The sequence below is a fragment of the Carcharodon carcharias genome, chromosome 4 (genome assembly GCF_017639515.1).
Source record: "Carcharodon carcharias isolate sCarCar2 chromosome 4, sCarCar2.pri, whole genome shotgun sequence".
Taxonomy (NCBI): Eukaryota; Metazoa; Chordata; class Chondrichthyes; order Lamniformes; family Lamnidae; genus Carcharodon; species Carcharodon carcharias.
Genome location: NC_054470.1, coordinates 169,739,456 through 169,755,075, shown reverse-complemented (window position 1 = coordinate 169,755,075; position 15,620 = coordinate 169,739,456). Strand labels below are relative to the sequence as shown.

Genomic DNA, 15,620 nt, shown 5'->3' with positions numbered 1-15,620 from the left:
TCGATAAGGAACTGCACATAGGGCTACTTAATAAGAGTCTTATTATATAGTCGTATATTAGCATGGATAGAGGATTGACTAACTAATAGAAGACAGAGAGTTGGGATAAGGGGGGCATTTTCGGGATGGCAACCTGTAATCAGTGGAGTGCCACAGGGATCAGTGCTGGGGCCACAATTATTTACAATATACGTTAATGACTTGGATGAGGGAAGTAAATATACTATCACCAAGTTTGCGGATGACACAAAAATTGGTGGGAAGTGGTGAAGATGACACAAAGAGTCTACAGAGGGATATAGACAGGTTAATTTTGTGGGCAAAAACTTGGCAGATGGAATATAATGTGGGAAAATGTGAGATTATGTACTTTAGCAGGAAGAATAGAGGAGTTGAATATTATTTAAATGGAGAAAGACTGTAGAAGACTATAGCACAGAGAGATTTGGGGGTCCTCGTGCATGAATCACAAAAAGCTAGCATTCATGTTCAGCAGGTAATAGGGAAGGCAAGTGGAATGTTAACCTTTATTTCAAAGGGAATGGAGTATAAAATAGGGGAATCCTGCTAAAACTATACAAGGCACTAGCTAGACCACACCTAGAATACAATGAACAGTTCTGATCTCCTTATCTAAGGAAAGAGATACTAGCATTGGAGGCAGTCCAGAGAAGGTTCACTAGGTTGATCCTGGGTATGGAGGGACTTTCGTATGAGGAGGGATTGAGTAGGTTGTGCTTGCACTCATTGAAGTTTAGAAGAATGAGAGGCGACCTTATTGAAATATTTAAGAGTCTTAGGAAGCTTGACAGTAGATGCTGAGAGGTTGTTTCCCCTTGTGGGAGAGTCTGGGACCAGAGGGCATAATCTCAGAGTAAAGGGTTGCCCATTTAAGACAGAGATGAGGAGAAATTTCTTCTTTCAGAAGATAGTGGATCTTTGGAATTCTTAACCGCAGAGGGCTGTAGAGACTGGGTTGTTAAGTATACTTAATCAGTAAGGGAATCAAGGGTTATGGGGAAAAGGCAGGAAAGTGGAGTTGAGGATTATCAGATCAGCCTGATCTCATTGAATGGCAGAGCAGACTTGATGGGCTGAATGACCTACATCTGCTCCTACATCTTATGGTCTTAAGATCCTGAATACCTCTGTCAAATCTCCTCTCGCCCTTTTTTCTCCAAGGAAAAGAGTCCCAACTACTCCAATCTGTCCTCATAGCTACAATTCTTTGTCTCTGGAATCATTCTTGTGAATCTCCTCTGTGTTCTTTCTTACGCCTTCACATCTGTCCTCAAGTATGGTGTCCAGAACTGGACGCAGTGCTCCAGATCAGGCCTAACTAATGTCTTATACAAGTTCAACATGACCCCCTTACTCTTGCACTCAATGCCCCTATTAATAAAGCCTAAGATACTATATGCTTTATTAACTGCTCTCTCAACATGCCTTGCCATCTTCCATGACCTATGTATAGTATACACCGAAGTCCCTCTGTGCCTCCTTTAGAAGCACTCCCTTTATTTTCTACTGTCCTTTTATATTGTATATTGTTATATTTTATATTGTTCCTGCCAAAATGAATCATCTCACACTTCTCTGCATGAACTTCATCTGCCACTTGTCTGCTGAATCCACAAGCATATTTATGTCATCTTGAAGTTCAAGACTATCCCCTTCACAGTTGACAACATTTCCAATCTTTGTATCATCTGCAAATTTTGAAATCATGCCCTGCCACGGTCTAGATCATTAGTATATATCAGGAAGAGCAAGGGTCCCAACACTGACCCCTAGGGAACTCCACTACATACCTTCCTTCGGTCTGAAAAACAACCATTTATCACTATTCTCTGTTTCCTGTCACTCAGTCAATTTCTTATCCAAGTGCCTACTTTCCCTTTTATTCAATGACCTAGAGTTTTGCTCACAAGTCTGTTGTGTGGTACGGTATCAAATGTTTTTTGAAAATCCATGTACACCACACCAACAGCATTTCCCTTTTCAACCTTCTCTGTTGCCTCCTCAAAAAATTCCAGCAAGCTAGTTAAACATGATTTTCTCTTAATGAATCCATGCTGGCTTTCCTTAATTATCCTGCACTTGTCTAAGTGGCTATTGATTTTATCCCATACTATATTTTCCAGAAGTTTCCCTATGACTGAGGTCAAACTGACTGGTCTGTAGTCGCCAGCGTTATCCTTGCACCCCTTTTTGAACAAGGTGTAACATTTGCAATTCTCCAGTCCTCTGGCACTTCCTCTGTGTCTAAGGAATACTGAAAGATTATCACTGGTGCATCTGCAATTTCCACTCTCACTTCCCTCAGTACCCTTTAATGTATCTCATCCAGTCCTGGTACCCTATCTATTTTAAATAAAGATAGCCTTTCTAACAGCTCCTTCCTCTCAATTGTAAATTCTTGTGAGTATACCAGCTACCTCCTCTCTCACCTCGGCCAGGGTAAGATCCTCTTCCTGTGTAAAGAGAGATGCAAAGTATTCATTCAACACCTGCTCTATTTCTGCAGCAAGTGCAAGTCCCCTTTTTGTCCCTAATTGGCCCTACTCTTTCTTTTACCACCCTAATATTACTTACATGTTTATTGAAGACCTTGGGAATCCCTTTTATGTTCACTGTCAGGCTCTCTACATGCTCTCTCCTTGCTTTTCTTATTAGTTTCTTCACTTCCCCTCTGTTCCTTCGATATTCAGCCTGATTCTCCATTGTATTTTCTACCTGACATCTGTTGTATGTGCACTTCTTCCTTTTCATATTTACCCCTATTCTCTCGTCACCCAGGGTGCTCTGGATTTATCTGTCCTACCTTTTCCCTTCAAGGGAATATACCTTGACATTGCCTGCAACACTTTTTCTTTGAAGGTGGCCCATTGTTTAGCCACCGTATTTTCTGCCAACACTTGATTCCAACTCACTCGACTCAGATGCATTCACATCCCATTAAAGTTGGCTTTCCCCCAATTAATTACCCCTGCTCTGGATTGTACCTTGTCCTGTTCCATGATTAACCTAAACCTTTTGATACAATGGTCACTGTTCCCTAGAGGCTCTCCCATTGGTACTTGATCCACTTGGGTCGATTCATTCTCCAGAACCAGGTCCAAAAGTGCATGTCCTCTTGTTGCACTGGAAACATATTGCTGTAGAAAATTATCTTGAACACATTCCAGGAACTCTCGTCCCTCTTGTCCCTTTGTACTATTCCTATACCCAGTATATATTTGGATAATTGAAGTCCCCCATTATGATCACTCTATAAATTTTGCACTTCTCCATAATTTCTTTGCAAATTTGTTTCTACACATCCCCCCCACTAGTTGGTGGTCTATTTCTACAGAATCAGTGTTATTGCACCTTTCTCATTCCTTACCTCTAGCCAGAGAGATTCCGTCCTTGACCCCTCTGGAATATCCTCTCTCTCCAGTACTGTAATGCCACTTTTAATCAATATTGCCACTCTCCCACCTTTTCTTCCTTCCCTGTCTCTCTGAAACACCTTGTACTGAGGAATATTAAATGCCCCGTCTTGCCCTTCTTTGAGCCATGTCTCTGTTATAGCAATAATATCATAATTCCATTTGTCAACCTGTGCCTGCAGATCACCAATCTTAATAACCACACTCCATGAGTCACATTAGCCCTGATTTAGGCTTTTGTTACTTTCCCTTTTATTCTGGCCCCAGCTAATGACTTACTATTGCGAACTCTAATTGTATCAAACTCTCCAAGTATTATATCTACCTTGATACTACTCTCTGATATATCCTTGTTATCAGTTGATACTTCACTAATTCCCACTGCCAGTTTTTCTCCTCTGCACTCTTAATTTTTCCTCTGGTTCCCATTCCCCTGCTAACCTAGCTTAAACCTTCCCCAACAGCACTAGCAAATGGCCCATTGTGATACCTAAAACAGCCCCCTTACCAGCAGCAACTGTAACTGGTACAATTGTCTCACTCATCAATCTTCCCACCCAGCTTGCTCACTGGAGCAGACCTTTGCCTATCTGCCCTGGCATTTTCTCAATTTTCATGGAGCAGTTTAGCATAATTATTGCACAAGCTAAAGATAGTTCAACAAACTTTCAGCCATTTATCCCTGTTTAGTGACTTGTTGGCTGATAGAGAAATGTTAAGATGTCATTATTACAGGTGACGAGGATTTTCAGATTACTTTCTTGCCTGTTAACAAAATTGCACTCTCAGGAAACGCACATTTCAAAATTGCATGTTCCTGCAATTTCCTTAGTGTTAGTTTTAACATCCAGTCATGCAATAATGGTTGTTTCAAACAGAGTTGTTTCATGAAGGAAAAGGAGGCTTTTCTCCCATTTTTATACCTTCATCTCCAAATCAATTTTAAAAACCTTCTCAATTCCAAAATGCAAATTAAAATACTGAAGAGAAAAGGTTGCCCAGCCTGAAACTCACTAATCTTCATCGCACCGCAAACATTTATCAGGATAGAGACTGAATTTACACCAAAAACTGTTCACATTTAGCCAGTTTCATTTTATTCACAAAGAGAAGAAATTCAGTGCAACACTAAGCTCATTCTTATGCAATTATTATATTCATAATTTTGTGTAAAATTGGCCATCACGTTTCCTACATTACAAGTGACCACACTTCAAAACCACATCATTGTTTGTAAAGCATTTGCGACATCCTGAAGTCGTGAAGAGCACTTTAAAAATGCTAGACTTTCATTTTCTTCAATTATTACTAGGGAACTATCCTTGTTATGGCCACATGAGGAGAGGTAAAAATAACTCCAATATTAAGCCACTCCAAGTCTGACCATAATAGGGTTTTCTGTGAATTTAACGAGGATGTGCTTTGCCTCCCTGTTCAATGTAAGCATACAATAATTTTAAGATGTCTAGTTTTCTGGTTAGACAACCATGTACTTTTTTTTCTTTTAAGAGAAAGACATTTCCCCTGTCCTCCTCCATATGCAGGAGAAAAATTATGCTGTAAGTTTTTCTGTCATTATGGGGAGAAGAGATAAAAATGCTGAAAAGAATAATTGCCCAAGCTGAAATCCACAAATCATTTATCCCACTGCAAATATTCATCAGGCGCAGACTGAATTTCCACCAAGGTAGAGGTATTCAAACTCATGAGGGGTCTAGACAGTGTGGATAGGGAGCGACTGTTCCCACTTCTGAAAGGATCAAGAACGAGAAGTCACAGATTTAAAATAATTGTCCAAATGCAGCAGACTGGGCAATACCCAGGTTTGGGCTGACTAGTGGCAAGTAACATTCGTACCACGCAAGTGCCTGGCAATGACTATCTCCAACAAGAGAGAATCTAACCATCGCCCCTTGACATTCAATGGCATTACCATCGCTGAACCCCCCACTGAAAACACCCTGGGGGTTACCATCGACCAGAAACTGAACTGGACTAGCCACATAAACACTGTGACTATAAGAGCAGGTCAGAGGCTAGGACTCCTGCAGTGAGTAACTCACCTTTTGACTCCCCAAAGCCTGTCCACCATCTATAACGCACAAGTCAGGAGTGTGATGGAATACTCGCCACTTGCCTGGATGAGTGCAGCTACAACAACATTCAAGAAACTTGACACCATCCAGGACAAAGCAGCCCGCTTGATTGACACCTCTTCCATAAACATTCACTCCCTCCACCACCAATAAACAGTGGCAGCAGTGTACACCAACCACAAGATGCACTGCAGAAACTCACCAAGTCACCTTAGGCAGCACCTTCCAAACCCACAAGCGCTACCATCTAGGGGGACAAGGGCTGCGGATACATGGGAACACCACCATCTGGAAGTTCCCCTCCAAGCCACTCACCATCCTGACTTGGAAATATATTGCTGTTCCTTCAATGTTGCTGGGTCAAAATTCTGGAACTCCCTAACAGCGCTGTGGGTGTACCTACACCACATGGACTGCAGCGGTTGAAGAATGCAGCTCACCACCACCTTCCCAAGGGAAATTAGGGATGGGCAACAAATGCTGGCCTAGCCAATGATGCCCATATCCTGTAAATGAATAAAACAAAACAATTGGCAAAAGAAAGAAAAGTGACATCAGGAAAACTTTTCACACAGGGAGTGGTTAAGGCCAGGAATGCAGTGCCTGATAGACTGCTGGAGGCAGGTTCAATCAAGGCATTCAAAAGGGAATGAGACTGTTATTTGAATAGGAAGAATGTGCAGGGTTATGGGGAGAAGGCGGGAGAATGGCACTAAGTGAATTTCTCATTCGGAGAGCCGGTGCAGACACAATAGTCTGAATGGACTCTTTCTTGTCTGTAACAACTCTGAGATTCTGAGAATGTGATGGTCATCTGTTTCTGGACCCACAGCAGCAGTATAAAAAAAAATAATTCTAACTTGGCTCGCACTTTGAGGAGAAATTGAGGTTTGATTTTAATCTGTATTGGTCCAGTAGGGTCCACCTGAACCTGTTTCTATATATTTTTTTAAACTTTTAAATTATTTTTCTCCTGCTCATGGGAAACAGGTTACTTAGCCTCAGATAGTCAGTGGTAGCCTTAAGGGGAAGGGCACTGTTTGCATATGTGTGACCTTGCGGTACTGATGTGCTCTTCCAACCCCCCCCCCAGTTTAGCAGTAGCAGAAGGCAGCATCATTTATTTGTTCAAAGTTATCTATAAGTCAAACTTTCAGCACTTCTTACTCATGCTCGATCAAATTAATCAAGATTCTCTGCGGCACATGAACTAGTTCTTGCAGTTCAACTTCACCTTCGCAGCAGCATACTTCTCAACACTCTGGTGGACAAGGCAGGAGCAGGTAAATCCCTATTAATTTAACACCACATGCGGTGCCATGTAATTTAAAGAGAGTTTTTCCAGCATTTCCTGTTGTAATTTAAAGAAAAAGTTGGTTGTACTGCAGGCCTGGGAGCAGCCCATCTGATAACTTTGGAGTGGTATAGCAGTGACACTAATATATATGTATAATATATATTTCAGAACTTAATAACACTTAACTCCAGCAGGCCAGGCAGCTGAAAGCTGCAGGTTTTTAATGCTCTTATTGTTATTATAGTGAGTAACCAATAAGTCTGAGTCTGAATTGGAACATTGGGATATGTAAATATTGAGGCTCCAGTATTCCGCTCTGTAAACTACTGCTGTCTAAAATTTCAAAGGGGTACCTAATCCTTAGAATAGTGTTTATTAACTAGTTTACCCAAATAAGCTGTTGCTCAGACTGGAGTGATTGATGAGTCCCAAAGTATTGCAAGACCATTAAAATACAGTCCTCCTTTGTTAAAGCATTCTCATTTTGATGCAGTTTTGTTTACAATGTGTTAGTTTACCCATCAAGTTTTGACTTCACCCCATCAACACCAAAAGAAGAGGACAGTAAAAATTTTAATTGCATTTGAAAAAACCTGCGAAACCATCCAGCTTAATAGTGTGTTGATTGTTTCAGACATCTGATATGTCCAGCAGTTAACAAGTTAATGATGTGTAGATTACCTCTAACCCTTTCTTATGCTTTTACAGAATATGAAAACAGACTAAACAAAATCCACAACCCCTGAATGGGGTGTTTAGATAATTTAACAGTGAGTGTGAGTTCAAAAAAACTGACAGGCGATCTAGTCTGAAACAAGTCTATCTAGAGTTACCAAAGAAACTCAAGAGTGAAGAAGGCAGCTGTGTAAATATTGCAAGGATCTTTTGAATTAGACAGCATGCTTCTGAATAATGGAACATGTCTGGTGCCTCCTCTGACCTTATGGATCTCGCTCCCTGTGCAGGCCAGCTAAGTGCCTTTACCATCATAAACTATAAGGACCTTAAGGGAAGGTCCCAGCCGTACTACAAACGATGCAAATGTTATTTCCTGTTAAACCTGCATGTGCTAGATTTGAATCTTGTGAATATGTTTTCCTGTTGCCAAATACGCTCCATAATATAAATGATGCACTTTGGCAATGCAGTGAAGCGATTCATTAACATGAAAGAGGATGGGTGGCTGCTTTTCTCGAGTAAGTTTAATACTCATGACCAATCCACTTTATGCAAGTCAGAGTTGAGAGGTCATTGCCTCCCAGCTCCATGCTCATCTTTCCCAAAACTGCAAGCTTGAGCTTGTCCAGTCTGGTTTTCTCTTTTCTCAGAACTGAAAGGAATCTAAAATCCCCGATGACATTCTTTGTGACTGTGATCTTGGATTATCACTCGTCATCCACATCAGTAGCAAGCAATACAGCTGACTAAAAGGATCTTTTTGATCACTGATGCCCTCCCACAGTTGTTTTACCATCCCCTGTCACAATTTGCTCCTGAGTATCCTAGCTGCTATGTCGGGAATCGCTGAAGAAATAAAGAATGAAAAAGAATTGCTGCATTCATGAAGGTATTGATTTGTTCATGGAATCATTCATTTAATTGGTAAAAATTGGGATTGTGATGAAGCAGGTGCACTGGCAAGAATGCACAATAAGTGGATCATCAAATAGTTTTGTAATGTAATGCAATAATTTAATAAGGTTTTGGAAATGGCAGAACCCTGCCTCACATCATAACTTTGTATCTTTTGCTACTTCTGCAATCATGAATTACATTTACAATGATTGTTCAAGCAAGGTAATAAATCACCTGCCATATGATTTAATCCCTTCTTTGATTAGCATGTGACAGAGAATCATTCACAGTTCATTCTTTCATGCCAATTACCTTCTATTGTTTATTGTTACTACCTCACCTGCTGCTTCCTAGCATTTCTTTTGCATGACAAACATCTCATAGATGTGACCCTCGAGGTCACTTAAAGCACAGAAAGTTTTGAAGCAATTGTATTGGAGTGTCAATTGGAAAGTCTGGTGATTTCCCATGGCTTAATGCACAATTGTCCATTTTTTTGTTATGGAAGCAGCTAGATATATATGTCCAAATATGATTACAGAGAAATTTTCAAACCCTTATGTAAAAGGTGCAATTCTGCCTGTACATCCATAAATTGAAGTTCTCCTCATTCCCTTCCTCTCCTATTTCAAAGCGAGAACATTTGGACGCTTTAGTTTCATCTCTTTAAACTTCCTGTGCCTGGAGGAGTAGTAAAGATGAATTGAGAAAGGCTGCTAATTAATCTAAATCCAGCAAGCCTACATTGCAACAGTGACTATACTTCCAAAGTACTTCATTGATTGTAGAAAGCTTTGAGGCGTCCAATGGTCATGTAAAGTGCTATATAAATGCCAAATCTTTCTTTCGTTCAGTCAGGCAGCATTGTTTTCCATCATCCAAGCTGAGTAAAAGTAAAAATCCAGTGTGCTGAAGCGCAAATAGATGAAAGGTACCGGCAGTGGCTTTGAGGGTAGGTTTCAAAGAGTTAGACACCCCTGGCCTGCTGCAGCAGCCGGGTTTCAGCAAAAGTCCTTTTACGTTATAAAAGTGCAGACATTGATCCATTTGCCCTTCTCCCTCAACTGACTGACTTAAAGGATTTGTCCATGGAGTAGCTGAGTCATGCGAGGAAGGTTCCAGGATGGACCTCTTGATCTAGGCAGAGTTAGTTGATTTCAGTCAGGGCAGCAATAGGGGCCTCAGTGCCCCTTGGGAAAGGGGAGAGTGCAAGAGATATTTCTCAAACACTAGCGGTGTGAGCATAAATGTTTAATTTTGTCTCTGCTTCTTGATTTATGGAATTGTTTCACACTTTATATGATCTAGATTCATGAAATGAAAATCAGCTAATTGAAAATATATATTTGTATTTGTCCAAATTACAGATAGATCTAATGTGGGTTTTGCAAAGTAAAAACGAGGTTGTATTTATTTCTCAAGGTGCTGTAATGATTCCTGGATTTGCCTTTCAGGTATTGATGATTTATTGTATTAATGCTATGCTCACCATCCAATAGCACGTTTCAAAATAATCTCTGCTGATTGCCATGGCCTTGCTCTAGTTGGAATTTTGTGACAGACTTAACTGAAGTTCTCATAGTGTATGTCGTCAAACTGAGCTAATGTTTAAAAGTCAAACCATAAATAAGAATCACAGAATGGCTGCAGCACAGCCCATCATGTCTGCGCCAGTTCTTTGCAAGAGTAACTTAGCTCGACCCGCTGCACGGCTCTTTCTTCACAGCCCTGCAATGTATTTTTTTCCTTTCAGATGCTTATCCAGTTCCATTTTGCAAACCACCTTTTAATTTGCCTCCACCACTCATTCAGACAGTGGATTCCAGATCCTAACCACTTGCTACACAAAAAAGTTTTCTTTATGTCGCTTTTGGTTCTTTTGCCAATCACTTTAAATCTATGTCTTCCGGTTCTTTCTGCCAATTGGAACAGATTCTTTCTGGATCCCTCATGATTTTGAAGACCTCAATCAAATCTCCTCTCAAATTTCTCTAAAGAGAACAACCCCAGCTTCTCCAAACTACTCATGTAACTGAGGTCCCTCATCCCTGGAACCATTCCCGTAAATCCTTTCTGCACCTTCTCTAAAACATTCACATCCTTCCTGAAGTGTGATGCCCTGATTTGAACACAATGCTCCAGTTGAGGCCAAGCCAGTGTTTTATAAAAGTACATCATAACTTCCTTGCTTTTAAACTGTAGGCCTCTATTTATAAATCCCAGGATCCCGTATGCCTTGTTAACCGCTTTCTCAACCTGCCCTGTCACCTTCAATTACATGTACACGTATAACCCCAGGTCCCTCTGTTCCTACACCTGCTTTAGATTTCTAACCCTTCGTTTGTTTCCTCTTCTTGTTATTCCTACCAAAATGAATCACTTCACAGTTCTCTGCATTAAATTTCAACCACCAGGGGCAGAATTTTCCTGTTGGGCGAACGTCCCGACATCACCACGTGCCATCATGATATTTCAGTGGGCGGGTGCGCGATGATCTCCGATGCGTGCCCGCCATTAATTAAGGGGCCACTTAAGACCCTTGAGGCACCAATTGATCGTGATTTTTCAGCGCCCATGCGATCTTCAGGTCGGCGCACCGGGCAGGCGGGTAGGACACATTTGTATAAACCTCATCCACCGGCAGGATAAGAGGGGTCAGTGGGGTCACGAATGTGCTCAGTCACATATTTAATTTTGAAAGTTACTGATACTTGCCTGTGTGAGCAGAAATACTTCGAAGCTCATACCAGCTGCTTGGACAGGACTCACAACCTTCAGGTCAGCACTCTACAGTGAAGATCCTTTTTGGGGCCTGCAGGTTTCAGGAAGCCTTCCCTTAGCCTGGGAATGGGAGTTCTGCTCTCCACTGGAGGCACCTCCTCTGAGGAGGAAAGGAGGGCCAGAAGGGGGAGGAGGCCAGGAAAGCACATTCAGCCTCCAAGGGAGCCACCTTTGGGAGGAGAGGCGCAGGCACAAGGGACACAGGGCCAACAGGAAGCCCAAGGCAGAAGGGGCTGCAGAAGACGCCACTAACCTGCTGCCAGGATATACATGCGGCAAAGCAGCTACCTCAATATGTCTGAGGCGCAGTGCCCAAAACAGAAATGTGGGTGTCACTGCACCACGTGCTGCAGAGGCAGAACATGTCTCATCAATACCCTCTCAGGGTGACCACGGCATGGCCAATATCTGTTGGCCCACCCAGCAAAGGACACATGCTGTCAATGCAGTAACTGCACTCAGAGCTGGGCTGTTGTGGGGGGGGGGAATGCAGCCGGGGTGGGAAACCTACCTGCTGGGTTCACTGACCAATGACAACATGGTACTCACCCTTCCAGAGCACAAAATGTTATTAAAGGGCTTGTGGCACTGGATCCATGTGCGCTGCATCACATTGTGAGACCTCACTACCTCCACCACCTCCTCCCAGGCACGTTTGGTCATGTGGGGGAGGACCTCCCACTGTGCTGCCACCTCCTCAAGGAGAGCAACAAGGCAATTGTCTGAGAAACAACAGGCCCAGTGCCTCCCTGCCCTACCCTCCTGCCTGACCTGCCTACCAGCAGCGCTCTGGGGAGTCCTTCTGCTGACCATGTTTGACCTGCAGGAGCACTTTTAAACAGGCCGCCAGGTCGCCATTGGATCCGGCAGCCATAGCAGTCCCACTGACGCCCACCCGCTCCCACTGTTCTCGGGAGCCACGTTTCACGCTGGATGGGCCTTAATTGGCCTGTCCACATATAATGGCAGTGCAGACCCGATCGCGGGTGGCAATCGGGTCCACTCCCGCCCACACCCACTCCCACATGGCCCACCCGACAGGCAGAAAATTCTGCCCCAGGTCTCCACCAATTCCACCAGCCTGCCTAAGCCATTTTGAAATCTATCACTGTCCTTCTCACAATTCAGTATATATATTTGCAAGTTTTGCGACATCAGCAAATTTTGAAATTGTGCCCGGTACACCCAAGCCTAAGTTATTAACGCAGCTCAAGGAAAGCAGTGGAGCTTGTTCTCACCCTTGGGGAATCCCGTTGTGGTACCTTCCTCCAGTCTGAAAAACAACCAACCACCACCATTCTTTTACTGTCACTCACCCAACTTCATATCCATGCTACCGCTGTCCATTTTATTCCATAGGCTTCAACATTGCTGACCTGTTATGTGGCACTTTATTAGATGCCTTTTGGAAGTCCACACAGACCACATCATTCTCACTAACTTGTCAGGCATGTAATGGCTGACACTGAAATACTATTTTCTTATTGGTATCCATGAGATTTAATATTACAGTGGACATTTTATTTACATTCTTTATCTAAGTCATCTATGTTAAAACTGTTTTGAGTAGAAAGAGTTCAGTAATACCCAGTGTTGTGAAGTCTCTTCCATTTATACTGCAGAACAACATTGGCAGCAAAAAAAAACTGCACATATGCTGTTGTTTCAAAATTGTAAATCACAAATTTCATTTTTTGCCATGTACTTTTTTTGGAAACGTGTGTGCAGCTAAACAATTAGAAAATTGCTGGCATAATCCAGGCCCTTTTTGATTCCCTCTTCCATACATGTTGAATGTAATGACCCACATTTTTCTCCCAATGTGTAATAATGCTTTTTATGCTTGATTACTCATCTAAATTCTATTAAGCATTCTAAATTACACCCTATTGGTTTTATTCCATGTCTTACTTTTTTGATGCCTGCAAATCTAATGCACTTATAACCAGTTTAAGCACCCAAGAACTTCACTCAGATTAGAAACATTAGGGACACACTATTGGGTTTGGTAGCCCCTGCCGTTTGGGAACTGTGCCTGCTGTTCAGGAACCAAAATGGCTTCTATGCATGTGCACACATTTCTGCCATGAATCATACCGCCTTGGTCTAGCCCACTTCCGGAGAGCTAGCAGGAGCCCTGTGTCATCTCTTTTAGGAAAGACCCGCTGACTTAAGCACCACTTGGGCAGTTAACCGGACAGCAGTGGGCCTTCCCCTGGGTCGGGGAGGATCCCAGGGGCAGAAGCCCTGCCCACTGAAAGCTGCCAGACAATCACAGGCCAGCTGCTGTGTTGAACGGTTACGCTACCGGGGAGGCAGTGGCTGTTGCGGGTATGACACCCACCTGAGGCCAGGTGTCATCACTGGATCCCAGGCCACAAGTGAGTGACGGTGAGGAAGCGCATCGCGGCATGAGGTCGCTATGGAGGGGGATCAGTAGCAAGGTCAGGGGGTGGCTCTCAGCGAGCTCCACCCTTCCCATTTCCGGGTCCCTCGATCAGGTACCAAGTGCCTTTGAATGAGGGATGCCCCTTGGCCCGCATTAGTTTGCGTGTTGTACACTCCTCATGGTGAGCCCCCGGTCTGTCATTAGGTTAGTTCCAGTGGCGACAGGATGAGGCCTCATTAAGGGCCTCAATTGGCAGCGGGGTGGGAGTGCCATCCATGGGCCTTCTCACTACAGACTTAATTGGGATGGAGGCGGGAAGGCGGCAGAATCCCCACCTGCCACCTTCCTGATTAAATGCCTCATCACCACCAATCTCGCCGTGGGAGAGGGCATTAAATTCCATCCAATGTGTGAGACCTCTTGGGCCTCAGTAAGGACGTACTCACTGAAACCTGCCATCTGCTGCAGCCACAATTGCAGCTTCAGAGCAGGGCAAGGACCGCATAGCCAGTAACTGTGAAGGTAACCATGGTGTTCAGCTTTTATGCTTCTGGATCTTTCTAGGGCAGAGCTCGAGATATTTGCAACATCTTGCAGTTTACCAACCATTGTTGCATAAGGCTTTCTCTTCACTGAGACCTAATGTCACTTCATTTTCATTTACCAGAAAACAGCAGACAGACCGAGCACACAGCCTTGCTCGGATTGCAGGCTCCCCCTTGGTGTAGCATACCATTGACTGCACACACTGCTTTCCGGGCAAGGCCTGTCACTCTGCCATACACTGGAACCAAAAGGGTTTCCACTCCCTCAACTTCTGGCTTGTGAATGACCATTTGCAATGAATCATGCAGGTCAATGTCCAATATCTTACATCGGTCATGATGCCTTCATTCTCAGTCCACCGAAGGCCTTCTGCGTCTGAACCACCACAACAAACCAAAGGTGACAAGGGCTCTCCGTTGACGACATGGCTGATGTCTCTGGTGAGCCACTCCCATGCACAGCGTATGTACACTGAAAGTCATGCTGCCAAACGAAACGGGATGGAGTGGACCATTTATTGTGCTGAAGCAATGCTCCTGCAGTCTCATATGGAGGAGACCTGCAGAACTTGGCAGCATGAATGTAAAGATTTCTGATGGTCTGCATGTTGCACAACCTCACCATCGTGAGGGGCAGCCTTTTCTGCCTGTTGTATAGCGAGCTGCTAAGGAGGAAGAGGAAACGAGAAGGTATTCTATACAGCTACTTTCTGCCCGGACTGCCCGTGAGGAACTAATTCAAGTATGATACCAGAAGCCGCAATTCCAATTCCCCATTCACCAACAGTCCCATGCATAACCATTCATAGGAACGCAAGAACATAGAAGCAAGAGGAAGCCATTCAGCCCTTTGAGCCAGCTCCACCATTCAGTAAGATCATGGCTGATCTGGTTGTAGTCTGGGCTCCACTTTGCCATCTGCCTCCCATAACCCTTGATTCCTTTGCCTATCAAAAAATCTGTCAACTCTGCCTCGAATAAATTCAATGACCCAGCCTCCATTACTTTCTTGGGAAGGAATTCCACATACTAATGACCCTTTGAGAGAAAAAAAAATTATCCTCATCTCCATCTTAAACAGTAGACCTCTTATTCTTAAACTGTATCCCCTGGTTCTAGTCTCTCCCACAAGTGTAAACATCTTCCTGGATCCACCCTATCAAATCCCCTCAGGATCTTATACATTTCAATAAGATTACCACATTCTTCTGAACTCCAGGGAATATAGGCCCAACCTGTTCAACCTTTCTTCATAAGATAAACTCTTCATCCCAGGAATGAATCGAGTGAACCTTCTCTATGCTGCTTCTAACACAATTATATCCTTTTTCAAATAAGATGACCAAAACAGTACTCCAGATGTGGACTCACCAATGCCCTGTACGGCTGCAGTAAAACTTGCTTCTTTTATATTCCATTCCCCTTGCAATAAATGCCAACATTCCATTTGCCTTCCTAATCACTTGATGTACCTATATACCAACTCTTTATGATTTGTGTATC

General features: G+C 43.3%; 1 protein-coding gene across 5 annotated transcripts in view; it reads left to right on the top strand.

Moving 5' to 3' along the window:
- LOC121277098 (storkhead-box protein 2-like) overlaps positions 1 to 15,620 on the top strand; it is a 126,752-nt gene that overhangs the window by 48,550 nt on the left and 62,582 nt on the right. Inside the window, exon 1 of one of the 5 annotated variants that reach the window (XM_041186100.1) lies at positions 8,243 to 8,394. The exons of the other annotated variants lie outside the window; for them this stretch is intronic. Coding sequence (XP_041042034.1) covers positions 8,367 to 8,394 — 28 coding nt within the window. The 5' untranslated portion in view covers positions 8,243 to 8,366. Of the gene's footprint in view, positions 1 to 8,242; positions 8,395 to 15,620 lie in introns of those variants that run through there. 5 annotated transcript variants of the gene reach the window in all.